Raw genomic sequence first — 27,673 nt, 5'->3', positions numbered from 1 at the left:
GTCCTCAGTATCCAAGGGCTCAAACACATCTTCCAGGGAGAGCAACACTTTACCTGCACTTCCCACAATCTACTCTACCACATTCACTGCTCACAATGTGGGTCTCCTCTACATTGAGTGAAACAAAGCATAGACTGGGGGACCACTTCACAGAACATCAATGTTCTGACACAAAAAAAGACCCTGAGCTTCCAGCTGCCTGTCACGTTAACACCACACCCTGTTCCCTGGCCAACATCTCTGTCTCAGGCTTCCTGCTGTGTTCCAGTGAAGCTCAGCACAAGCTGGAAGGACAACCACCTCAATTTCCACTTAGGGACCCTGCAGCCCTCTGGACTCAATATAAAGTTCAATAATTTTAGGGCTTAAACTGTAAATGTGTGTGTTTCCTATCCCACATACCAGACCTTGTTATCACATATTCGTCATTACACACTATCTATTGTTAGTCAGGAACAGTCTCCCTTAACAGCTATTCACCCTTCTAGCCAGATCGGTATCCACTCCTTTGTCTTTCTCTCTCTTTGAGCTCTATCTCCACCTATCATTTAGCCCTTACCACTCCCCACACTCCTAACCCACCCACTCCAACCCTATCTTCTGCATACAAACTGACATTTTCCTAGCTACCATCAGTTGTGAAGAAGGGTCACCAGACCCAAAACACTAACTCTGATTTCCGTTCACAGATGATGCCAGACCTGCTGAGCTTTACCAGCAATTTCTGTTTTTGAATAGGCTGCGGCTGTTTTCCCGAGAGCTTGGTAGGCTGAGGGGTGACCTTATAGAAGTTTATAAAATCATCTGAGGCCCATATAGAGTGGGCATAGGTTTAAGGTGAGAGAGGAAAGACTTAAGAAGAGCGTAAGGGGCAACATTTTCACACAGAGGGTGGTGTGTGTATGGAATGAAGTGCCAGAGGAAGTGATGGAGGCTGGTACAATTACAACACTTAGAAAGCATCTGGATGGATATATAAATGGGAAGGGTTTAGAGGGATATGGGCCAAATGCTGGCAAATGAGAACAGATTAATTTAGAATATCTCATTAGCATTGGAGAATTAGACTGTAGAGTCTGTTTTCATGCTCTATAGCTCTGTGGCTCAGTGAGTATATCTGGAGTACTGTGAGCAGTTTTGTCCCATTATTTAAGGAAAGATATAATTTCTTTGGAGGAAGTTCAAAGTAGTTTCCCCAGTATGGAAAGAGAATCCTATGAGCAAAGGCAAAACAGGTTGGGACTCAACTCTCTGGAGTTTAGAAGATGATCTTATTAAAACATACAGGATTCTTAATGGGTTTGACAAGGTAGATGCTGAGAGGGTGATTCCTCACATGGGAAAATCTAAGACCACAGAGCACAGTCTCAGAATAAACAGCTGCCAATTTAGTCTGTAATGAGGAAGAATGTCTTCTCTTAGAGGGTTGAGAGTCTTTGGAACTCAATGTCCTATTTGCATAATAGTCCAGAGAGTTCTCTAAGATTGTGCATAAATGACCTTCATTGGTCAGTATGAACGTTGTGTGTTGTATGATTGGCTTTATTGGCAATGACAATAAATAGGTGGTATCGTAGACAGTGAGGAAGGTTATCAGAAATTGCAACAGGACCTTGATCAGCTGGGGAAGTGGGCCGAAAAATGGCAAACAGAGTTTAGTATCGGTAAGTTTAGTATTGGAAAGTAAAATCAAGGTTGGGGGTTCATGGTGAATAGTAGGGCCTAAATGAGTGGATCAGAGGGACTTTGGAGTTCAGCTGCACGGTTCTCTGAAAATGGAATCATAGGTAGATAGAACAGTGAAAATGAATTTTGGTACATTGGTCTTCATCAGTCAGTTGGGAAGTTATGTTGCAGTTGTACAGTGCATTGGTAAGGCTGCAGTTGGAGTACTGTGTTCAGTTTTGGTCACCTTATTATTGGAAGGATGTTATTAAACTGGAAAGAGTGCAGAAGAAAATTACAAGGATGTTGCCAGGACTCAACCGTCTGAATTATAGGGAGGGGTTAGACAAGCTAGGGGTGGCATGATGGCTCAGTGGTTAGCATTATGCCTCACAGTGCCAGGAACCCAGGTTTGATTCCCGCCTCGGGCGACTGCCTGTATGGAGTTTGCACATTCTCCCCATGTCTGCATAGGTATCCTCCGGCTGCTCCGGTTTCCTCTCACAATCTAAAGATGTACAGGTTAGGTGAATTAGCCATGCTAAATTATCCATAGTGCTAGGCGCATAAGTCAGGGGTAAATATAGGGTAGGGGAATGGGTCTGGGTGGGTTACCCTTTGGAGGGTCGATGTGGACTTGTTGGGCCAAAGGGCCTGTTTCCATACTGTAGGGAATCTAATCTAAGCGAGGACATTTTTTTTTCTTTAGAGCACAGGAGACTGAGGTGGAGGGAGTCCTATAGAGATTTATAAGATCATGAGAGGCATGGAAAGGGTGAATGCACTCAGTCTTTTTCCCAGGGTTGGAGAATCGAGGACTAGAGGTTATCAGTTTAAGGTTAGAGGGGAAAAGAATAAAAGGGAACCTAAGGGGCGACTGTTTTACACAGAGGGGGGTACGGGCATATGGAATAAGTTGCCAGCGGAAGTGATTGAAGCGGGTACATTCACAACATTTAAAAGGCATTTGGACAAATACGTGGAAATGAAAGGATTAGAAAGATATGGTCCAAGTGCAGGGAAATGGAGTTAGCGTGGATGGACATATTGTTCAGTATGGCAAAAGTGAGGACTGCAGATGCTGATAAAGGGCTTTTGCCCGAAACATCGATTTTCCTGCTCTTCAGATGCTGCCTGACCTGCTGTGCTTTTCCAGCACCACTCTGATCTAAACACATATTGTTCAGTATGGACCAGTTAGGGCCAAAGAGCCTGTCTCCATGCTGGAGGACTCTATGACTCTATTATAAAGAAGGTCCAAGCTATTCAATAATCATGACCCAGCAAATGTGAAGGAATATGGGATTCAAGAAGAGATTGCCAATTGGATATAAAATTGGCTTAACAGCAGGAGACAGAGTGCTGGTGGAGGATTTTGTTTGGACTGGAGGCCTGTGTCCAGCAGTGTCCCACAGGGATCAATATCGGGTCCACTTTTTTTTTGTCATTCATATAAATAATTTGGACAAGTATATAGAGGCACATTTAATAAGTTTGCAGATAACATTAAGATTAGTGGTACAGTGGACAGTGAGGAAGGTTATCTAAGATTACAAAGAGATCTTGATCAATTGTGTCAATGGGCTACAAAGTGGCAGATGAGGTTTAATTTGTATAAAGGTGATGCATTGCATTTTGGTACATCAAAAAGTGCAGGACTTATACACTTAAAACTAGGGCCTTGGGTAGTGTTGCAGAACTCAGAGACACCTAGGGGTTCAGGTACATAATTCTTTAATGTTTGCATCACATGTAGATAGAGTGGTTAGGAAGTTGATAGCCTGCTCTCTTGTGGCTCCATGACAAGCTGTTCTAAAAAGCCATCCTGTAAGCACAAGCTGTTCCAAAAAGCCATCCTGTTTAATTTGTATAAAGGTGATGCATTGCATTTTGGTACATCAAAAAGTGCAGGACTTATATACTTAAAACTAGGGCCTTGGGTAGTGTTGCAGAACTCAGAGACACCTAGGGGTTCAGGTACATAATTCTTTAATGTTTGCATCACATGTAGATAGAGTGGTTAGGAAGTTGTTTCGCATGCTTGCCTTCATTGCTCAGACCTTTCATGAGTTGTTAAGGTGGTATAGGACATTGATGAGGCCTCTGGAGTACTGTATCCAGTTCTAGAAAGGACACTATTATGCTTCTTAGGGCTCCGAAGAGATTCACCAGAATGTTTCTGGGAATGGAAGGATTGAATTACAAGGAGAGGCTGGATAGGCTGGGACTCTTTCCACTGGAGCATAGGAGGTTGAGGGTGACCTTGCAGAGGTTTATAAAATCATGAGGGGTATAAGTGAGGTGAATGGCAGGTGCCTTTTCCCAAGCATGGGGGATTTCAAGCTGAGGGGGCATATTTTTAAAAGGTGAGAGGAGAAAGATTTGAAAAAGACATGAGGATCAATTTTTATTTTTACACAGAGTGGTTCATGTGTGGAATGAACTTTCAGAGGAAATGGTTGATCCAGCTACTGTTGCAACATTTAAAAGACATTTGGATAAGTACATGAATAATAAATGTTTGGAGGGATATGGGCTAAGCCCAAGGCAGGTGGGACTTGTTTAGTTTGGGATTATGTTTGGCATGAACTGGTTGGACAAAAGGGCCTGTTTACATGCTGTATGATTGTATAACTCTATGAATAGTGATGTAGTTCCAAGATAGGAAACATCTGCCTTGGAGAGGAATTCACCAGTCGTTGTGTTTCCAGCAATTGAACATGACTACTGTCCTTGTCTTCCAGGCGATAGAGGCTTGGAAGATGCTGTTGAATGAGATTTAGTCAATTGTTGCAAGTTTTTTTTAAATATATGATATGCACTGCTGCCATTGTGCATTAATAGAGGGAATGAATGTCTAAGGTGGTAGATGCAGTTCCAAACAAATGACATGACATCAGGTTATAGTCCACTAGGCTTATTTGAAAATAGAATGTTTTCAGAGCACTGCTCGTTCATCAGGTAGCGAAGAATTGTGCTCCAAAAGTTTATACTTTCAAATAAACCTGTTGGACTATAATCTGATGTCATGTCATTTTTAAGTTTTTCCACCCCAGTCCAACACTGGCACCTCCACATCATCCAAACAAATGGATTGCTTTGTCCTGGATTTTAGATATGCATTAATCTCGGCAAGTGGAGAATAATCCACTAAACTCCTGATTTGTGCCTTGCATGTAGTGGACCGCCTTTGGAAATCAGGAGATGAGTTAATTGCAGGATTCTCAGCCTCCAATCTGCTCTTGTAATCATTGTGTTAAGTGGCTGGTTCAATGAACCTTCTTGTCAATGGTGATCCCCAGCAAGTTTATGCTCCTTCTCACATTACCTTACCTGAATCACACTCAAATTACACATCTGTTGAGACTATGTTCTATTGGCAAACAAAATGAATATTGATTAGATGTTCACCTGGTATTGATTTACGTGTTGGCTTCTGTTTGATTCGTTTCATTTTGTTGGTTACAAAACGTATTGCTGCATGAACAGAACATAAAGATCATCTGTTGTTAAAATAATCTGTTATAAAATACAAATATTAAATGAGATAACATTCTTTTCATTCCGGTGCTCAAGTTCTGTGAGTTGGTAACAGAGTAAGTGATACAATATTTGTCTTTGGTGTTAAGACAATATTGTGTTGTGAGACTTGACATGACTAAATAAAATTCATGCTGGAACATTTCCATTCTTCAAACTTGTAGTAAAACAAAGTCATTTTAATTAACCAGAACAGGCAGTTAGACACCAATTTACCAAAATGCTATTTCTAATCTCCAGAAATCTATAATTCCTGCAAAGTTGGAACTTCTGTTCACTCCAGCCGAGCATATCTCAACAGAAAATAATCCTGTTATGTTTTTCACTATATTTTGAGCCAAAATTAGGAATGACAGACAATTCTCCACAGTCCCACCCTCGTTTCTTGTGAGGAAGGAATATGCTATAAGGAATATTACAACATTTAAAAGACCTTTGGACAAGTACATGGATAGGAAAGGTTTAGAGGGATATGAGCCAAATTTAGAGAAATGGGACTAGTTCAGTTTAGGAAACCTGGTTGGTATGCATGGGCCAAAGGGTTTGTTTCTATGCTGTAATACTCTGATTCTATGACCACTAAGAATAAGATAATAAGTAGGAACTTGGAACAATGGAGCAGGACACACTGTCTAGGCACTACGTCCTCAGCTAAAGTAGCATATTCAACACTACAGATTCAAGAAACAATTTCTCACTCAAAATATTATCCTAGTTTGTTAACTCAGGTAATCCTCCACCTTTAAATAATGATTTTACTGGTATATAATTGTCTGACCCCAGATCTTTCCTATTCTCCCTTTAACTACATGCTCTGTTTCATAACTTCTCTATGCCTCCCATTTTTGTCTTTGTTCTTTATCCTCTCATACATTGCCCATCTTCTTTTCCTTTCCTTCTCCTTTTCCTTTTCCCACCTGCTTTCATCTCCTTCAGCCCAATTATTTCCATTGGCTTCTCATCCTGTTTCACCTAAGTCGTGCTCAGTCAAAATGAATCAGCAATTTACTTTGAATTTGCAAACATCATGAATTTGAGCTAGATGTTTACCTTTTGTTGTACTTGTTGGTTTCTCTGTTGTTTGTGATTCAGTGGATTCTGCTTGAATATTGCAAAAATACCATAATTTTAAAAATGATGTACTGTTATAATAATCTATATTGCAAGTTTCACATCTCAAATTATATTCCAACTCCTCTACATTTTCTCAGTTTACACTTCCTTCTTAAATGAATTGGAGATGCTGGTGTTGGATTGGGGTGTACAAATAGGGGGGTACAATTATATTTATTAATAGAACTTAATTTCAGTTGTATCACACTGTAAATTTTTGCAATAAATTCTGTGCCTTAGAATTGTGTCCTCCACAATCACTTGATGAAAGAGCGGCGCTCCGAAAGCGAGTGCTTCCAATTAAACCTGTTGGACTATAACCTGGTGTTGTGTGATTTTTAACTTCTTAAATGAAGTCAGGGGAATTATCTGGTTCATTTAATTTCTGGCCCAAGAAGGAACAGGCATTATAACATACCTATTATGTCCTTGAAAATTGAAACTGAAGGCAGTTGTATTTAGCTTCAGATCCATGAAAGTAATTTTTTTTAGGACTCGTCAAAAAAATAATTTGGAGAAGTGATTTTGATACATCATTTCCAACAAAGCATGTCACTTAGCAAGTGTCTAACCAGATAATTGTGGAGTTAGTTATTTAATTAATGAGTTGATGACATACAGGGAAAAAAAACACAAATAATATGGGAACACTGATAGTTTAGTTTGAGTTCAGTTTACAAGTATCAGGTTTCAGTTTCACCCTAGCAGATGAATCAGGTTTTCAGATCGGGGAACAGTTTCACTTGAGAAGAAGAGCAGATTAGTTTGTGAAGTCAACAAGCTGTGAGAGTTCACAGAGAGGTTTTCAAGCTGTATGTACGAAAAAGAAATTTAGGCCATCAGAACTTGAAAGAATTCTTAAAACAGCTTCAGCACTCCACAACTGGAAAACATCAGTTAAGTGAGTTGTGTATGGAGTCTGTGGAGATTGGGGAAGCACTAAATGGATATTTTTCATCTGTATTGTCACTGGAAAAAGACAATGTTGTCAAGGGGAATACTGAGATGCAGGCTACTAGACTATATAGGATTGAGGTGCAGAAGGAGGAGGTGTTAGCAATTCTGGAAAGTGTAACAATAGATAAGTCTCCTGGGCCAGATGGGATTTATTTTAGGATTCTCTGGGAAGCCAGGGGGAGATTGCAGAGCCTTTGGCTTTGATCTTTATGTCTTCATTGTCTACAGGAATAGTGGCAAAAGACTGGAGGATAGTAAATGTTGTCCACTTGTTCAAGATAGGGAGTAGAGACAACCCTGGTAATTATAGACCAGTGAGCCTTATTTCAGCTGTGGGTAAGGTGTTGGAAATGATTATAAGAGATAGGATTTATATTCATCTACAGAGGAATAAGTTGATGAGGGATAGTCAACATGGTTTTGTGAACAGTAGGTTGTGCCTCACAAACCTTATTGAGTTCTTTAGGAAGGTGACCAAATAGGTGGATGAGGGTAAAGCAGTTGGTGTGGCGTATATGGATTTCAGTAAGGTATTTGATAAGGTTCTCCATGATAGGCTATTGCACAAAATGTGGAGGCATAGGATTGAGGGTGATTTAGCGGTTTGGATCAGAAATTGGCGAGTTGAAAGACAGATAGTAGTGGTTAATGGGAAATGTTCATCCTGGAGCTCAGTTACTAGTGGTGTACCACAAAGAACTGTTTTGGGGCCACTGCTGTTTGTCATTTTTACAAATAACCTAGATGATGGTGTAGAAGGATGGGTTAGTAAATTTGCGGCTGACAGTAAGGTTGGTGGAGTTGTGGATAGTGTTGAAGGATGTTGCAGGTTACAGAGGGTTGTAGATAAGCTGTAGGGCAGGTCTGAGAGGTGGTAAATGGGGCTTAGAACATAGAACATAGAAAAAGTACAGCACAGAACAGGCCCTTCAGCCCACAATGTTGTGCTGAGGATTATTCCTAATTTAAAATAAAATAACCTAATCTATGTCCCCCTCAATTCACAGCTGCCCATGTGCATGTCCAGCAGTCATTTAAATGTCCCTAATGACTCTGCTTCCACCACCACCGCTGGCAACGCATTCCATGCATTCACAACCCTCTGCATAAAGAATCTACCCCTGACTTCTCCTCTATACCTTCCTCCTAATATCTTAAAACTATGATCCCTCATGCCAGTCAATCCTACCCTGGGGAAAAGTCTCTGGCTATTGACTCTATCCATGCCTCTCATTACCTCATATACCTCGATCAGGTCACCTCTCTTCCTCCTTCTCTCCAGAGAGAAAAGTCTGAGCTTAGTCAACCTCTCTTTTTAAAACAAGTCCTCCAGTCCAGGCAGCATCCTGGTAAACCTTCTTTGTCCTCTCTTCAAAGCCTCCACATCTTTCCTAAAATAGGGTGACCAGAACTGGATACGATATTCCAAGTGTTGTCTCACCAGGGTCTTGTAGAGCTGCAGCAAAACCTCATGGCTCTTAAACTTGATCCCCCAGTTAATGGAAGCCAAAACACTATATGCTTTCTTAACACCCTATCTACTTGGGTGTCAACTTTGAGGGATCTATGTACTTGGACACCAAGATCCCTCTATTCCTCAATACTGCCAAGAATCCTGTCTTTAATCCTATATTCAGCATTCAAGTTCGATCTTCCAAAATGCATCACTTCGTATTTATCCAGGTTGAACTCCATCTGCCATTTCTCAGCCCAGCTCTGCATCCTGTCTCTGTCGCGCTGCAGCCTGCAATAGCCCTCGATACTATCAACAGCACCTCCAACCTTTGTCTCATCGTCAAATTTACTAATCCACTCCTCAACCAAGTCAACCCACTTACTCCTCATCCAAGTCATTTATAAAAACTACAAAGAGCAGAGGCCCAAGAACAGAGCTCTGTGGGACACCACTCACTACTGACCTCCAGGCAGAATACTTTCCATCTACAATCACTCTCTGCCTTCTGTCAGCCAACCAATTCTGAATCCAGACAGCCCAATCTGCCTGTATCCCATACCTCCTGAGTTTATGAATGAGCCTAGCATGGGGAATCTTATCAAATGCCTTGCTGAAGTCCATATACACCACATCCACTGCTCTGCCTTCTGTCAGCCAACCAATTCTGAATCCAGATAGCCAAATCTCTCTGTATCCCATCACTCCTGAGTTTATGAATGAGCCTAGCATGGGGAATCTTATCAAATGTCTTGCTGAAGTCCATATACACCACATCCACTGCTTGACCTGTCTTGTCACCTCCTCAAAGAACTCAATAAGATTTGTGAGGAAAGACCTACCCCTCACAAAGCCAAGCTGAAGGCCTTTAATACTTTTTCCAAATAGTCATAAATCTTATCCCTCAGAATTCTTTCCAAAACCTTACGGACCACAGACGTAAGGCTGACTGGTCTGTAATTTCCAGGGATTTCCCTATTCCTCTACTTGAAAAGAGGAACAACATTCACCTCCCTCCAGTCCTCCGGTACAACTCCCGTGGAAAGTGAGGAAGCAAAGATCTTCGCCAGTGGCTTAGCAACCTCCTTTCTCATTTCCCAGAGCAACCTAGGATAAATATGGGTTAGAGTGGTGCTGGAAAAGTATAGCAGTTCAGGCAGCATCCGAGGAGCAGGAAAATCAGGGTCTCTATTCCTGATGAAGGGCTTTTGCCCAAAACATCAATTTTCCTGCTCCTCGGAAGCTGCCTGAACTGCTGTGTATTTCCAGCACCACTCTAATCTAGAATCTGGTTTCCAGCATCTGCAGCCCTTGTTTTTACCTAGGATAAATCTGGTCTGGCCCCGGGGACATACCAATCTTAATGTTTTACAAACTTTCCAGCACATCAACTTAATTAATCTTGATCTATTAAAGCCTGTTTTCCAGGTCCTCAAAGTTCTCATTCACAACAAGGTCCCTTTCCTTCATGAAAACCAAAGCAAAAAACCCATTTAGGGTTTCCCCTATCTGCTCAGACTCCACGCGCAAGTTCCCTCCGCTATCCCTGACTGGCCCTACCTTCTCCCTGATCATTCTCTTATTCCTCACGCATGAGTAAAATGCCTTTGGGTTCTCTCTAATCCTTCCTGCCAAGGCTTTCTCGTGCCCACTCCTGGCTCTCCTCATTCTATTTTTGAGCTGCTTTCTAGTAAGCCAAGAATACTCTAAAGCTGTAAATTCAGCAAAGTGTGAGGTGATTCACTTTGGAAGGAGTAATAGGAATAAAAAGTACTGGGCTAATGGTACGATTCTTGGAAGTATTGATGCGCAGAGAGATCTCAGTGTCCATGTACATAGACCCCTGAAAATTGCCACTCAGGTTGATAGAGTTATTAAGAAGGCATATGGTGTGTTAGTTTTTATCGGTAGGGGGATTGAGTTTCGGAGCCACGAGGTTATGCTGCAGCTGTACAAAACTCTGATGCGGCCATACTTGGGGTATTGCATATAGTTCTGGTCACCACATTATGGGAAAGATGTGGAAGTTTTGGAAAGAGTCCAGAGGAGATTTACTAGGATGTTGCCTGGTATGGAGGGAAGGTCTTACGAGGAAAGGCTGAGGGACTTGAGGCTGTTTTTGTTAGAGAGAAGAAGGTTGACAGATGACTTAATTAAGACATATAAGATGATCAGAGGGTTAGATAGGATGGACATGAGAGCCTTTTACCTCAGATGGTGGTGGCTAGCATGAGGGGGGATGTAGCTTTAAATTGAGAGGTGGCTGATGTCAGAGATAGTTTCAGAGAGTAGTAGGGGCATGGAATGCACTGCCTGAGACAGTAGCAGACTCGCCAACTTTAAGGGCATTTAAATGGTCATTGGATAAACATATGGATGAAAATGGAATAGGATAGTTAGGCTTAGCTTGGTTTCACAGGTCGGCACAACATCGAACACCGAAGGGCCTGTACTGTGCTGTAATGTTCTGAGTTCTAAGTAAGAAATTAAAGAGTTAAGATGTGACTGATATTTTTGAGATTGGCTATCTAAAAATATTGCAGGGATAAGAATGATTTGGTTTTTTTCTGTTCATGTTAAAATATTTTCATCTTGTCTAACATGTCTAACATATATGTCTAACATATACACAGCTTTATATCCTTGCTCAATTTTACATTTTGTTCAAAAAACTCATTTATGTTAAAAGATTGTTGGCAGTCTCACATGGCTGTGTTCAGTGGCTGACCACCAAGGCAGGCATATTGTAAAATTAAAACTTGGGATTTATCAAGCAAGGTTTCACTATGGGATCTGACTGTCTAGTATTAACATCCACTGGGATTATAACAAAATGCTTGCAGTGAAGCTCATGCATTAAGGTTCACAAGATTGGTCACTGGGATCAGAGACTCATCTTCTGATGCAATTGGATCTATTCTGGAGTTGAGGAGAATTCGAGGTGATCTCACTGAAATATAAGACTGGAGAGATTTGGCATTGTGGTATTGTGACCAGACTAGTGTTGCAGTACTTGCTGGGGTCTAATAGCTGCCTTGCTATCCTCTGACTCTTATCCATAGCAAGTCCCCAGACAGAGAACTTCAGAGTGTTTAAAACAGCCTGCTTGCTACAAAAATGAGCTCCACAATATTTGACCATGACGTGGTGAAAACCCAAAACAAAGGATCACACAGTCAATTATACTCTTGGATTCAATTACTGAAAATGAACATATTCCACTTAAGAGGTATACAATTATCTAAATCCAATCCATAAACCAATCCATACAATCGCTTAGGTTTACGTCATGCACAGTATGTCAGTACAAGTAATCAATTACTACATGGGCACAACTATCTAATTGTAACATCTAATTAGTGTGAAGGCACATGCAAGGTCTAATTGTATTCCAGGCTAAAATTTGCTCTTAACATAATGGTTTATGTGTGGCTTGTGTGTATCAATCTTCCTTCTCTGTCCAACGTGTTAATCCACAGCCAGCACATCACAACTCGCAATTGAGTGCAATTTTGATAAGACTGTACAAGGTTGTTTCTTTTAAACCCTTTTAACGAGTAACCCAGAGATGCAGGTTAAGACTAGCAGCTAGTGGAATTTAAATTATATAAATAAAACTGGAGTATAAAACTAGTCCAGCAATGGTAATCATGACAACCATCATAAATTAGCAAGGTTAGATCTCATGGAATAAAGGGAGAACTAGCCATTTGGATACAGAACTGGCTCAAAGGTAGAAGATAGAGGGTGGTGGTGGAGGGTTGTTTTTCAGACTGGAGGCCTGTGACCAGTGGAGTGCCAGAAGGATTGGTGCAGGGTCCTCTACTTTTTTGTCATTTACATAAATGATTTGGATGCAAGCATAAGAGGTACAGTTAGTAAGTTTGCAGATGACACCAAAATTGGAGGTGTAGTGGACAGTGAACAGGGTTACCTCGGATTACAACAGGATGTCGACCAGATGGGCCAATGGGCTGAGAAGTGGCAGATGGAGTTTAATTCAGATAAATCTGAGGTGCTGTATTTTGGGAAAGCAAATCTTAGCAGGACTTATACACTTAATGGTAAGGTCCTAGGGAGTGTTGCTGAACAAAGAGACCTTGGTTCATAGCTCCTTGAAAGTGGAGTCGCAGGTAGAAAGGATAGTGAAGAAGGCGTTTGGTATGCTTTCCTTTATTGGTCAGAGTACTGAGTACTGAAGTTGAGAGGTCATGTTGCGGCTGTACAGGTCATTGGTTAGGCCACTGTTGGAATATTGCGTGCAATTTTGGTTTCTTTTCTATTGGAAAGATGTTATGAAACTTGAAAGGGTTCAGAAAAGATTTACAAGGATGTTGCCAGGGTTGGAAGATTTGAGCTATAGGGAGAGGTTGAACAGGCTGGGGCTGTTTTCCCTGAAGTGTCGGAGGCTGAGGGTTGACCTTATAAAGGTTTACAAAATTATGAGGGGCATAGATCGGGTAAATAGGCAAAGTCTTTTCCCTGGGATGGAAGGAGTCCAGAACTAGAGGGTATTGGTTTAGGATGAGAGGGGAAAGATATAAAAGAGACCTAAGGGGCAACCTTTTCACACAGAGGATGGTACGTGTATGGAATGAGCTGCCAGAGGAAGTGGTGGAGGCTGGTACAATTGCAACATTTAAGAGTCATTTGGATGGGTATATGAATAGGAAGGGTTTGGAGGGAAATAGGCTGGGTGATGGCATTAGACTGGGACTAGATTATATCTGGTCGGCATGAACGGGTTGGACCAAAGGGTCTGTTTCCATGCTGTACATCTCTATGACTCTATGAGTCTATACTTGTCAGAAAATTCCATCTGCCAACCTTATCTGATCTGGCCTACATATGATTTCAGTCTACAGCAATGTAGTTGAAACAGTACAGCAAGCCATTACGCGTGGACTTTGTGGAAGGGCAATCATATCATATGAAAGAATTTTTAAAAATTTGAATAAGGTTGACAGGGTATGGACTGAGAGGTTGTTTCCCTGGCTGGTATGCAGATTCTCAAGCTGTGAAGAGGGGACAGTTCTGCATAAAAACTCAACAAGTTCAGAAAGTGTTTCTTCTTCAGAAAATTGTTAAAAATCAGAATTATTGAAGTGTCCAAACATATTGAAAAAGAAGTTAAAACATAAAAGTTTGCCCGACTGGAATAAATCCAATTCACCAGCAAATCCTTTGTATTCTCAGGCTGGAGTGAAATCTTATACCCACAAGTTAAGACCAGACTCTTTAGATAATGAATTCAAAGAAATACTATTTAAAGAAAAATATAAATAGAGCTATTATTTAGATTAAGTTAAATCCAAGCGTATTATAATTTCAATTCCACTGAAATAAATTGTTTCAGTAACAGAAGTCTAATTTTTAAAATGTACAACCTAAACCTGAGAAGATATTCATCTCATCCAAAATACCCTACAAATCAGACCCACAAAAATACATTCCCTTCCTTAATGTAAATGAGTACTCTTCAGTCAGGGTACAGCTAAGTAACAAAAACAGAAGTTGCTGGAGAAACTCAACAGGTATGACAGCATCCATGGCAACAAAGCACAGTTAGCATTTTGGGTTCAGTGACCTTCTCCAGAACATTAAGTAACGGTCTTTCTTGAGATATGGTTTTTAATGATCACGGCAAGTCAAGACCCTCCCGGACACTGTCCTCACCATTCTTTCAATGTTACTGGGTTATAATCCTGAACTTCTTCCCAGTATTTGAGAACACAACTCCTCACCATCTTTTCCAGGGCAGGTAGGGATAGGCAATAAAGGCTGGCCTAGCTAGAGATGCTAACATCCCATAAATTAGTGAATAAAAAAAAACAATCAACCAAGTATCATTCCTGATATTTTGAAAACTGTGCCTCTCAGCAGAAGCATTCCATGCTCATCCAGTCCAGAAAATCCTACTTCTAAAATAAAATTCTGTAGCAGTTCCTATATTATCTACCCTGACATAAAGTCTTATCTGCAGAAACCTTTAATTTCCTCCTTGTCCAATACAACAATTTAAATTTTAAACCTAAGATCTGATTATTCATTAAGCTAAAGCAGTTAAGGGATATGGGCCAAAGGTGGGTATATGGAGGTAGCCCACAGATCAACCGTGATCTCATCGAACATTAGAACAGGCTTGAGGACTGAATGTCCTACTCCTGTTCCTTTCTTCATTTGTTGCAATGTAACAGATAATTGACCCAAACTGAGGAATGAAACAGTTGCTGAAGAACAGAAGTGTGGGCCCATGGAGTAGGGTACATATTTCTCATCACCATCTCACACATTAAGCAAAATAGTCAGGAATTACAGGAAATGGTCCCTTAATGAAATAAAACTAAGATTACACATTGGAAATATAGCTCAGCACTATCTTGCTGAGGAAGATTACCATGTGGTTCCTGATACTCACTGCCTCTTCATTTATCTTCCATTCTATGCCAAATCCATTTCTAACTTCTTCTATTCTGGTTATACCTTCCACAACTCTTCCCCAAGTCCACCACTCTTGTCCATCTTCCTTGCCATCCCCCCTCTCGTCTTTCCTGCCCCCTTACCCATTGCCCTCTTCACTTGTGTCCAGTCATTCACTTTGCTTCCTCACCCTGCTTCTCCTAAATTATGTACAGTCACATAAGATCATCGACTGTTGTTTAATGAAAAGGTGCAATGATCATGAATTGGATTTTTACCTGGTGTTGTTTGCTCTTTGATCTCTTCTTCGTCTTTAGTGTTTATAAAGTGTAACTCTGAATGACATTACAAAAATATCTCATTATCAAAGTCAAATGCAGTTCTCATCTATTATGAATTACAAATGTGAGGGTTGAAATTGTATCTTTTAAATTGCAATAAATCCCTTTCAGCAGGACATTCCCACTCGATCAGGTTCAATTAGGGGTAGCACGGTAGTTAGCACTGTTGCCTCACAGCACCAGGGACCAGGGTTCGATTCCTGCCTTGGGCGACTGTCCATGTGGATTTAGATTAGATTCCCTACTGTGTAGAAACAGGCTTTTCGTCCCAACAAGTCCACACCAACCCTCTGAAGAGTAACCCACCCTGACCCATTCCCCTACCCTATATTTACCCTTGACTAATGCACCTAACACTATTGGCAATTTATCAATTCATCTGACTTGCACATCTTTGGATTGAGGGAGGAAACCCACGCAGACACGGGGAGAATGTGCAAACTCCACACAGACAGCCACTGGGTCCCCGGCGCTCTGAGGCAGCAGTGTAACCACTGAGCCACCGTGCCACCCCTACCTTGTCCACCCTCTCCCTATAGGTCAGACGGTTGAGTCCTGGCAACAGCCTTGTAAATTTCCTCTGCACTCTTTCCAGTTTAATAACAGCCTGCCAACTTCTTAAATTTTAAAATAACAAAGGCACTTAGCTATCAGAACACTAACGAGGAGTGAGAACACACCATAGTGCAGCTGAACCCTGGAATGTAGGGAGGGCCTATGAGTCTCCCTGGCCTGCCCCTTCGAGTTACCCATATCACCTACTCTTTCTGCATTCACCCTTCTCACTTTGTCATCAGGAGACAAATTTCACACAGCCATACTATTCGCTAATGCTTGCAGAGACCCTGGAATCAATTGCAAAGTTCCTTTCACTTAGCAGTCTTTCAAAGTAAGGAGGAAACCAGCCATGGAATCCCAAAGGTTGAAAGATGAGGTTTCTAACAATTGATGATGGTTGTCATGATTACCATTGCTGGACTAGTTTTATACTCTTAACACCTTCTCCTTAATAATGACCACTACACTCAGTTCTGCTCCTAAGCTCTGGTATGTTAACGGCTTCTTCCACTGTGAAAACCAATGCAAAGTACCTATTCAATTCCTCTGCCATTTCTTTGTTTTCTAATATTACTTCTCCTGCTTCTGTATTATCTTTTAGATATCTAAAAATCTCTTGCAATCTTCCTCTCTATTACTAGCTAGCTTAATCTCATTTTATCTCATCCCTTTCCACCCCTAAATCCCCACTCCCCTCCCCACCACATTGCTTTTATAGTTATCTTCTGCTGATTTTTAAAGGCTTCCCAATCCTATAATTAGAATTCCTATCGTGTTGAAACAGGCCCTTCTGCTCAACAAGTCTACTCTGACCCTCCTAAGAGTAACCCACCCAGATCCATTCCTCTACATTTACCCCTGACTAATAACGTACACTATGGGGGCAATTTAGCATAGCCAATTCACCTAAACTGCATATCTTTGGATAGTGGGAGGAAAGTGTTAGGTGCATTAGTCAAGGGTAAACTTGTTGGGCTGAAGGACCTGTTTCCATGCTGTAGGGAATCTAATCTAATAATCTAAAAACCAGAGCACCCAGACGAAACCCATGCAGACACAGGGAGAATGTGGAAACTCCAGACAGACAGTCACCCGAGGCCAGAATCGAACCCAAGTCCTGGGTAATATGAGGCAGCAGGCAGTGCTAACCACTGAGCCACCGTGCCACCCTAATCCTCTGGCATACCACTAATTTTCACCACATGGTATGCTCTTTCTTTTGCTTTTATGCTGTCCCTGACTTCCCTTGTCAGCCATGGTTGCCTCATCCTCCCTTTTATATTTTTCTTCTTCCTTGGTATGAATTTCTGTTGTGCTTCCCAAATTACCCACAGAAACACCTGTCATTTCTGCACCTCCATCTTCTCTGCAAGGGTCTTCTTCCAATCAACTCTGGCCAGCTCCCTTCTCATGTAGACAGGCAAGAGGCTGGAAGAACACAGCAAGCCAGGCTGCATCAGGAGATGCAGAAGTTGACATTTCAGATGTAACCTGTCTTCAGAGCTGGGAAGGGAGTCATGGATGGGGAGGTTGGTTATTTGAAATTGGAGAACTTAATTTTGAGTCCTTCAGGCTGTAGGGTGCCCAAGCAGAAGATCAGGTGTTATTCCTCCAATAGGAGCTGTGGTTTGCTATGGAAATGTTATAGGCCAAGGATGGTCATGTTGGAAAGGGAGCGGTTGGGGGAATTGAAGTGGGTGTTGACTGGGAGGTCATGGCTTTTTGTTACATTTCCTCAATTGTAATATTGTTATATCTCATTCCAGCTTCTCCCTCTCTGGGTCCACTGCATTTTGTCATTTATATCAATGATTTGGATGTCAACATAAGAGGTGCAGTTAGTAATGCAGATGACACCAAAATTGGTGGTGTAGTGGACAGCCAAGAAGGTTACCTCAGATTACAACGGGACCTTGATCAGATGGGCCAGTAGGCTGAGTTTAATTTAGATAAATGGAGTTTAATTTAGATAAATGTGAGTTGTGGCATTTTGGAAAGGCAAATCAGGGCAGAACTTACACACTTTATGGTAAGGTCCTGGGGAGTGCTGCTGAACAAAGAGACATTGGAATGTAGGTTCATAGTTCCTTGAAAGTAGAGTTGCAAATAGACAGGGTAGTGAATAAGGCTTTTGGTATGCTTGCCTTTATTGGTCAGTGCATTGAGTATAGGAGTTGGGAGGTCATGTTGAAGCTGTACAGGACGTTGATAAGGACACTTTTGGAATATTGTTTGCAACTCTGGTAGGAAGGATGTTGTGAAACTTGAAAGCATTCAGAAAAGATTTACAAGGATATTGCCAGGGTTGGAGGGTTTGAGCTGTAGGAAGAGAATGAATAGGCTGGGGCTGTTTTCTCTGGAGCATTGGAGAATGAGGCATGACCGGAAAGAAGTTTATAAAATCATGAGGGGCTTAGATACAGTGAATAGCCAAGGTCTTTTGCCTAGGGTTGGAAAGTCCAAAACTAGAGGGCATAGGTTTAAGGTGAGAGGGGAAAAATTTAAAAGGGACCTAAGGGGCAACCTTTTCATGCAGAGGGTGGCAAGTGTATGGAATGAGCTGCAGAGGGCGTGCTGGAGGTTGGTACAATTATAACATTTAAAAGTCATCTGAATGGGTCTATTAATAAGAAAGCTTTAGAGGGACATGGACCAAATGCTGGCAAATGGGACTAGATTAATTTAGGAGATTTGGTCGGGCATGAACGAGTTGGACCGAAGGGTCTGTTTCCATGCTGTACATCTCTGTGACTCTATGACTCTATAGGGTGAATTCTATCAAATGATGGTTGCTGCTTTTAAGGGGTTCCTTCACCTTAAGCTCTCTCATCAAGTCTGGCCAATTACACATCACCAAATCCAGAACTTTCTCTTCCTTAATGGGCGATATCACAGGCTGTAGACATTCCCCAAATTTCTTTTCTTGAGATTCCCTACCAATCTGATTTTCCAAATCCATCTGCATAATTATTATGAATGATGCCTTTCTTACATGCTTTTTCTATCTCCTGATTTATTTTCTTCCACACATCCTGACTACTGCTAAGACATCTATACTCAACTCAGGGTATTTTTTTCTCTTTGCAGTTCCTCAACTCTACCCATAGATTCAATGCCTTCTGACTCTATATCACTTATTGCTATCAATTTAATTTCATTTCTTACTAAAAAGGCAACTCTGCCTCTTCTTCCCATCTTCCATCTTTTGATAGGATGTGCTTCCTTGGATATTTAGTTCCTAGCCCTGATCCTGTCGCAGCCACATCTCTGTGATACCACAACATTGTCCCTGTCAATTTCAATCCGTGCTACAGCTTATTTACCTTGTTTCATTTACCTCGTGCAGTTACGTACAACACCCTCAGCCTTGCATTGACTGCCTCCCCTTCTCATTGATGTCCCCTTATCTGCTGTGCCTGAAGTTAGATCCTTTAGCTCTCCACTCTTTGTCCGATTACTTGTCTTGGAAACTTTAATAACCTCTACTGAGACCTCTCCCACTTAGACTTTTTTCATAATTTTCCATGTAACTGAACACATCCTTACCCCCTCCTCTACCCCCTCCCCAAACAACTACTTAGTTTAAAGTCCTACGCACAGCTCTAATTATGCTATTTGCCAGGACTCTCGTCCCAGCAAGATTCAGACAGAGCCTGTCCCATCAGAACAGCATTTTCCTTCCCCAGTATGAGTGCCAATATCCCATAAATTTGAACCCATTTCTCAGACACCAATCTTTGAATTCCTTGTTTACCTCTTGTGCCAATTTGTTCACAGCTCATGTGGTAATCCGAAGATTATTGCTTTTTAGTTCTGCTTCTCAATTTAGCCTCTCGCTGCTTATATTCCCTCAGCAGAACCATTTTCCTTTTTCTATCTATTTATTTTTTTCCACAATGCTGACTACTGTTAGGAGGTCTATACACAACTCCCAACTCTCATTGGTATGTGCATGGACATCTGCATCTTTCCCACCTCTCTCTAAGTTCCTCTGCAGCCAAATGAGATATCTGGGTACCAGGCAGGCAACACAGCTTTCCCAACTCTCAATTCTGCCCACAGAGAACAGTGTCAATTGCTCTGACTACACTATCTCCGATTACAACAATATTCCTTTTTCTCCCTCCTGAATGGCTGCCTGTACTATGGTGCTATGGTCAGTTTGGTCATCCTCCCTACAGTCCACACTTTCATTCACACAAGGAACAAGGATCTCAAGGGTAAGTTCAAGGGCTAAGTAGTACCTTCTGGGTCCCTCTACCTGTCTCACTCTCCTGACCCTGACCACGGACCACACTCAAGATAGTTCATCTAAGGGTTGTGACTGCCTCCTGAAACACAACATCCAGGTAACTCTCCCCCTTCCCAATGTGTCACATTGTTTAAAGCTCAGATTCAAGTTTATTAACTCTGAGCAGAGTTCCTCAAGCAACCAACACTTACTACAGATGTGGTCACTATGAACCACAATGGGGTGCACCAGCTGCCACATCACTTCTCCACTTGTCTTTTAGTTCAAGGAAAAGAAATGAAAAGCCTTAGTTAAATAAATGTTTAAATGCTGAGACAGGAGAGTGAATGTCTGTGATGAATTGAGTTTTGAAACTTTGTTTTGATTTTTGTGACAAGGCCTTTCTAAGCATAATATTTATATAGTGTTTTTTAATGTAATAAATTTAAGTTCTATTGTTGAAGAATATTTTGTAGCCTTGTGTGAATATGCACCTGTGACTGACCATTACAACAACCATCCCAAAAACTAAATATATGATCTATCAAGCCTGGTTTCATTCTAAGGTCTGGGCTGACAAGTTGTCATAACAATTGGAAAAGTCATTTTAACTTCCAGAAATTGGTACCATTAAGGTTATCTTACTTAACAACTGATACGAAGACTTAAGTTCAAATTGCACCACAGCAAATCATGAAACTACCAGATTGGTCTTATAAACTATCTATTTCAATAATATTTTCTAGGATGGATGTCTTTACCTGGCCTGGCCTATATGTAAGGCTGTGAGGGAGGGTGAAAATTCCTCATCGCCAACTCGCTAATTAAATATAAATTGGGCCTATGGGTCTGAGGGGTTATTCCTCATTGAAATAAAAATTTGTTTTTTCAATATTCCTATTACCTGTGCTAAGCTATCCTCTTTTGCACTGTTATCCAAGGGTGTTTCTCCATGAGGTAATTCAGCCAAACTTCCTAAAGGAGACTAGGAGAAAGTGGGGTCGAGAGTGTGTTGCTAGAAAACCACAGCAGGTCAGGCAACATCCGAGGAGCAGGAAAATCAGGCTGGACCCCTTCATCAGGAAGCCAAAGGGAATTGTCCAACCATCTCCTTCTATCAACAACCCCTTCACCATCCTCTATGCTCTGCCGTTGCCCATTGACACTCCCCTATGTCTTTTCACAACTTCTTTCCCAAAACCCAAGTTCCCTTTCCCATTAGTCTATCTTCTCTTCTGATCATTCCGAGCCTCTGTACAGTTTCTCCATTTCTCTTTGAGCCGCTGCACAAACAATTGTAGCAGATCTCCAAATTTTTACCATTAGTGAAGTCAAAACTTTTGAAAAGGATGTTTTACCTGGTGTTGGTTCCTTCTCAATCACTATCATTCCAGGGAGTGTAGAGGCTGTAGAGACTGCTTCTGCAAGAAGATTAGAAAAGTCCTTCAGTTAACAAAATGATCTGCAATTGCAAAAGGTATTACAGACTGCAGATGCTTTGTAAGTGGAAAACATCTGCCTTAAATTGCACTTAAACTTCCTAAGTCAAGCTCTGACAATGGGAAAGCTAGTTTCAAGAGAATGAACATTAAACTGCATTATAAGTAGCATTGGGTATGTGACACTGTAGGCAGTATTTACAAGAAAAACTGTTTGAAACATAATATTATCTCTCCACTGCAGGCACCCTACCTCTATTCTTGATGAAGGGCTTTTGCCTGAAATGTCAATTTTCCTGCTCCTCAGATGCTGCCTGACCTGCTGTGCTTTCCAGCGCCACTCTAATCTAGACTCTGGTTTCCAGCATCTGCACTCCTTGTTTTTTACCTATACTGGATGTAACATGTGGCAGGAAGGTTCTTGTGGCACAATGCTAGTGCTCTGATCCCACTTTTGCCTCATACCCTTTGATTCCTTCAGCCATCAGAACAATATCTGATTCATCTTGAAAATGTTTATAGTTTTAGCCTCAGCCACTTTGTGATAGAAAATTCTCCAGACTCGCTATTCTCTGAATGAACAAACTTCTCCTCATCTCAGTCCTAATTCGCTGACTGTGTGTCCTTAAACTGTGGCTGAAATTTTCAAATCCCACTGGTGCTGCAAATCTGAAACCCCTCTCACCAAAGTTTACAGAGCTCTCACCACTTCCACCCTAAATATGAAGACAGGATTCAGAGCATTCAAACTCCCTCCTTTGAACATTCACATATTTCACCCAGAGTATAAAATGATGCCTGCTCCCTACTGAGCAGAAACACATCCTGCAGTGTAGAGAATAAGTTCCCATTGCCACCTACCCCCTAATAAGCAGCAAGTTTTTACCTGGGAAAACAAAAAACAATTCTTTCCTGCAAAGTTAACATAAACCTCAGAGTTAAAAATCGCATAACACCAGGTTATAGTCCAACAGGTTTATTTGGAAACGCTACAGTTTGGAGCACTGCTCCTTCATCAGGTGGTTGTGGAGGTTAAGATCATGCTTACAGGATTCATAGCCAAAGGAGTCCAGTGTCATAGGAGTCAAAGGAGTCCAGAGATGTGATACAGTAAATAATCTTACATTAAAACATGTTGATGGCAATCATAATTTGAAGGTGCCGGTGTTGAACTGGAGTGTACAAAGTTAAAAAATCAAACAACACCAGGAAATAGTCCAACAGGTTTATTTGGAAACACTAGCTTTCTGAGTGATGCTCCTTCATCAGGTGGTTGTGGAGTATAAGATCGTAAGACACAGGATTTATAGCAAAAGTTTACAGTGTAATATAACTGAAATTATATATTGAAAAAGACCTGGAATATTTGTTAAGTCTCTCATTTTTTAGAATGGCCAGGATGGTTTCAGTTCTTTCATATATAAATCCCAGAACTTTCTTAAAGTTATATTCTCAAGTGATCTTTCACAATGGGTGCCATTTTGGCCCAGATAATGCATTGATGGTGTGAGGTGCCCTGTATAAGACTGTCTGTGCCCCAATGTTCAGACTGATTCTCATCTAAAAAATGATTTTTAGATTCTAATCTAAAAAAGGGATTTACAGAATTTTACATGGGTTCATGCAGTTTTTGAGCAAAATAAAATGTAATTCTGCAAGTACAAATTCACCCCACAAAATTATATGTCTGTGTGTGTGTGCATGTGGGTGTATGTGTGCGGGGGGTATGTGTATCTGTGAGATAGTGTATGTGTGTCTATGAGTGTGAGTGTAAAGGCTATAAATATGTGAGGGGGTGCGTGTGTGCATGTGAGCATATGAGAGAGAGAGCTTGTGTGTGAGAGAGGGTCTGCATGAGTGTACAGGTCTGTAGGAGATCGTGTGTGTCCATAGGAGAGAGAGAGAGAGAGTGTGTGTGTCTGTAGGAGTGTGTGTGTGTGTGTGTAGTATAGTGGGGTCACCTGTAGTGACACATGAACCCAAGGTCCCGATTGAGGTTGTGGGGTGAATTTGTACTTGCAGAATTACATTTTATTTTGCTCAAAAACTGCATGAATCCATGTAAGATTCTGTAAATCCCTTTTTTAGATTAGAATCTAAAAATCATTGGGGCACAGCGAGCATCACACAGGGCACCTTACACCTTCAATGCATTATCTGGGCAGACATGGCACCTATTGTTAAAGTTCACTTAAGAATATAACTTTTAAAAAGTTCTGCGATTTACATATGAAAGAACTGAAACCAACATGCCCATTCTAAAAGATGATAAACTTTACAAACAATCCAGGTCTTTTTTGTTACAACACGGGATAAACACTCCTGCTTAGTTTAAAGCAGCAACACAGAAAGGATTTATCCCGTGCAGTAATCTGTGAAAATTTGAGAGACCAAGAACTTTTTAAAGTAAAAATTAACAACTTTATTTCTTAAAGTGTAGCAGAGAATAATTAACTAACAACTATTTATAACTCCTACCTATCTTTTACCTCCCCTTGTATAAAACTAGCCCGATAAAGCTCCCGATTAAGATTTACAAAACAAAACTTCTTGTCTCAAAACCAGGCAGCTTTCGGTTCTTCTGTTTTCTGGTCTTCTTTTCTTCTTGGGGATTCTGCTTCACAGTTTACTGATTGATAAAGGTACCTTTAAATGAGGTATTCTCTAGGCAGTTTGCAGGTGTTGTTGGCTTGGCAGTTTCCCTCCCAACTGTTCAAATTTCCCCAGTCTTATTCCCTAAAGCATCAGATTGTGTCATTGGCTTTTAAGATTGACAATATACTAAATTCGAACTGGATTTGAGTTTTTTTTTGGGGGGTGTATAATTTAAATTGATTGACCTAATTCGAATCTGTTTTTGTTTCCAGGCAACCAGCTAGCCTAGCTACACCAGTAGCTGGACCACATGTTGCGTTGTGTCTTATTGAGAACACTTGGTGCTGTCACTGCTAGTTTTAACTCTCTTAAAGGTACAGTACACCCAGGTCTTCATAACACCTCCCTCTTAAGAAAACATGAACCATCATAACGAAAAGATGGTTTCATTTTTTTCTACTTTTTAAACATATTATCCTAACATACAGATAACTTTAATATGCATTCACCTTAACTTCTTCTTGTGTGTGTATATATATATATATAAATATATATAAAAATTAAATAAATACAACTCTCATTGAAATTGTTTCAGTTAAATCTGCGATAACCCAACATTCTTTTGATCCGCAACATGTATGATTTTTAAATTAAAAGTCTGGAACATAAGACTCCAGCAAAATAGTCTCATATTCTTGTCTTTAAAGCATTCTAAGAATGTAAGCAGTTTGTGATCCATGTACACAACTGTCTCTGACATATTGTTCATGACACACACACTAAACTGCTGTAAGGCCAGTACCAAGCTCAATGGATCCTTTTCAATTGTGGAGTATTTCCTCTGGTGGATGTTGAGCTTCTTCAAAAAGTAACCAGCTGGTCATTCAATCCCATCCTCATTGTTCTGTAGGAGTACAGCTCCAACTCTTATGTCATTAACATCGATGGTGACTTTAAAAGATTTTGAAAAGTTTGGTGTAGCTAAAACTGATGGTTAATATTGCTTTCAAATGGTCGAATGCCTTCTGGTATGGTTCTGTCCACCAAAACTTTGTGTTCTTCTTCAGCAAATCAGTTAACGGTGCCACTACACTGCTAAGTTTGGAACAAACTTCCGACAGAAACTGCTGAGTCCGAAGAATCAAAGCACCTCTTTCTTTGAGGTAGGTTGTGGAAATACCTTGATGGCATTTGTCTTTCCATTCTGTGGGGTCAACCTTCCATGACGGATGTTATGTCCAAAGAACATCACCCTGCTTTCACAAATTCAGTTTTATTTAAGTTTATTACCAGTTTTGCTTCTCGTAGTCATTCAAAGAGCTCTGCCAACTGTACCATGTGATCTTTCGATGACTTACTAAAGATCACTATGTCGTCGAAATAGACTGCTCAGTTTGTTAACCCAGCCACAACTCTGTTCACGAGTCTTTGGAATGTGGCAGGTACGTTCTTCATTCCAAAGGGCATCACTTTAAACTGATACAGCCCATTTGCAGAAATTTCTTTCGCTGACACTGATAAAGGTACATGCCAGTAACAACGCATTAAGTCTAACTTGGTGATGTAACTGGCTTGTCCAACTCTCTTGATACAGTCCTCCAATCTATGAATTGGATATGAGTCTGATTTTGTAACAGCATTGACCTTCCGATAATCCACACAGAACCGTTGAGTTCTGTCCCATTTGGGAACAAAGACGATCTGCGAACTCCACTTGCTCTGGCTTGGATCGATGATGTCCTTGTCAAGCATGGCTTCGAGCATGGACCTGGCTGGCTTTGAGAGGATTAAGCCGATAGGGGTATTGTTTTATCAGAGTGGTATTCCCTACTTCTAATTCATGTACAATAACATTAGTCCTCCCTATCTGATTCTTACATATGGCCTTGTACTGCAGTAACAGTCTTTCAATTCCCTTCTATACTCCTGAGACAGATAGCTTACTAACCTATCCCACTCCTCAAGGACTTCTTCATTTTTTAATCTACTTTGAGACACATCAAAATCCACATCATCTGAATTTGATTTCTCACTCTGTGGAGCATTAACTAACACCTGTTTCTCCAGTTCTTTCTCTCTAGTATGATACAGTTTCAACATGTTCACATGACATACTCAATACCTTTTTTTTTCCTATCTGGCATCTTTACTCGATAGTTCATCCGACTCAACTATTTCTCAAGTTGACAGGGACCACTAAACCTCGCTTTGAAGGAAACTCCTATCACTAATAACAGTACTAACACATCATCCCCTCAGGAAAATGTCCGAGTCCAGAGCTTTTATCTGCCACCTGTTTCATTCTACACTGTGCCCTCTTTAGGTATTATTTAGCTAACTCATCAACTCGCTTTAGTCTCTCCCTCACCTCCGATACATAATCTATGTGTGAGATCTCTGAATTTGGTCCTGTAAATTTTTCTTTAATTAATTTCAAATGGCCTTTCACTTCATGCCCAAATATTAACTCGAAGGGAGTGAACTGAGTAGATTCGTTTGGGGCAGCTCTAATGGCAAACAATTTGAATGGGACACCTTTATCCAAATCATTCGGGTAGTCCTGACAGTATGCTCTCAACATAGTCTTCAAGGTCTGATGTCACCTTTCTAAAGCTTCCTGGGATTCAGGATGATACATACTGGATTTAAAGTGTTGTATGCCTAAGCTATCAATAACCTCCTTAAACAGCCTAGCAGTAAAATTTGACCCTTGGTCTGACTGAATCTCTTTGGGTAGCCCATACCGTGTGAAAGAAGCTGCTAACTCCTCTGTTACCATCTTTGCCTTGATACTCCGTAATGGAATTGCCTCCGGAAATCTAGTAGACACATCCATTATGGCTAACAAGTACTAGTTCCCACTTTTAGTTCTCGGGAGGGGACCTATGCAATCAATTATAATGAGTTTTGAGATTTGTACCTCAGGTTGAGGTTGTTGGATGTAGATTTGCTCGCTGAGTTGGAAGGTTCATTTCCAGACGTTTCGTCGCCCTACTAGTTAACATCTTCAGTGGGCCTCAGGCGAAGCACTGTGCATGATTCCTGCTTTATATTTATATGTTTGGGCTTCTTTGGGTTGGTGATGTCATTTCCTGTTCTTTTTCTCAGGAGGTGGTAGATGGGGTCGAACTCGATGTGTTTGTTGATAGAGTTCCGGTTGGAATGACATGCTTCTAGGAATTCGCCAGAGCGAGTGGAGTTCAACGATCGTCTTTGCTCCCAAATGCAACAGGACTCAATGATTCTGTGTGGATTATCGGAAGGTCAACATTGTTACAAAATCAGACTCTTATCCAATTGCTAGATTGGAGGACTGTATTGAGAGAGTCAGACAAGTCAGTTACATCACCAAGTTAGACTT

General features: G+C 41.0%; 1 protein-coding gene across 1 annotated transcript in view; it reads right to left on the bottom strand.

Moving 5' to 3' along the window:
- LOC122557459 overlaps nucleotides 1-27,673 on the bottom strand; it is a 170,559-nt gene that overhangs the window by 103,242 nt on the left and 39,644 nt on the right. Inside the window, exons 7-8 of the mRNA XM_043705218.1 lie at nucleotides 21,637-21,699; nucleotides 15,427-15,483 (exon numbers count right to left, since the gene is read on the bottom strand). Of these exons, the coding sequence (XP_043561153.1) occupies nucleotides 15,427-15,483; nucleotides 21,637-21,699 (120 nt within the window). The remainder of the gene's footprint in view (nucleotides 1-15,426; nucleotides 15,484-21,636; nucleotides 21,700-27,673) is intronic.

This window comes from Chiloscyllium plagiosum, chromosome 15 (assembly GCF_004010195.1).
Source record: "Chiloscyllium plagiosum isolate BGI_BamShark_2017 chromosome 15, ASM401019v2, whole genome shotgun sequence".
In the NCBI taxonomy this organism is placed as follows: domain Eukaryota; kingdom Metazoa; phylum Chordata; class Chondrichthyes; order Orectolobiformes; family Hemiscylliidae; genus Chiloscyllium; species Chiloscyllium plagiosum.
This window is presented reverse-complemented; position numbering and strand designations above follow the sequence as displayed.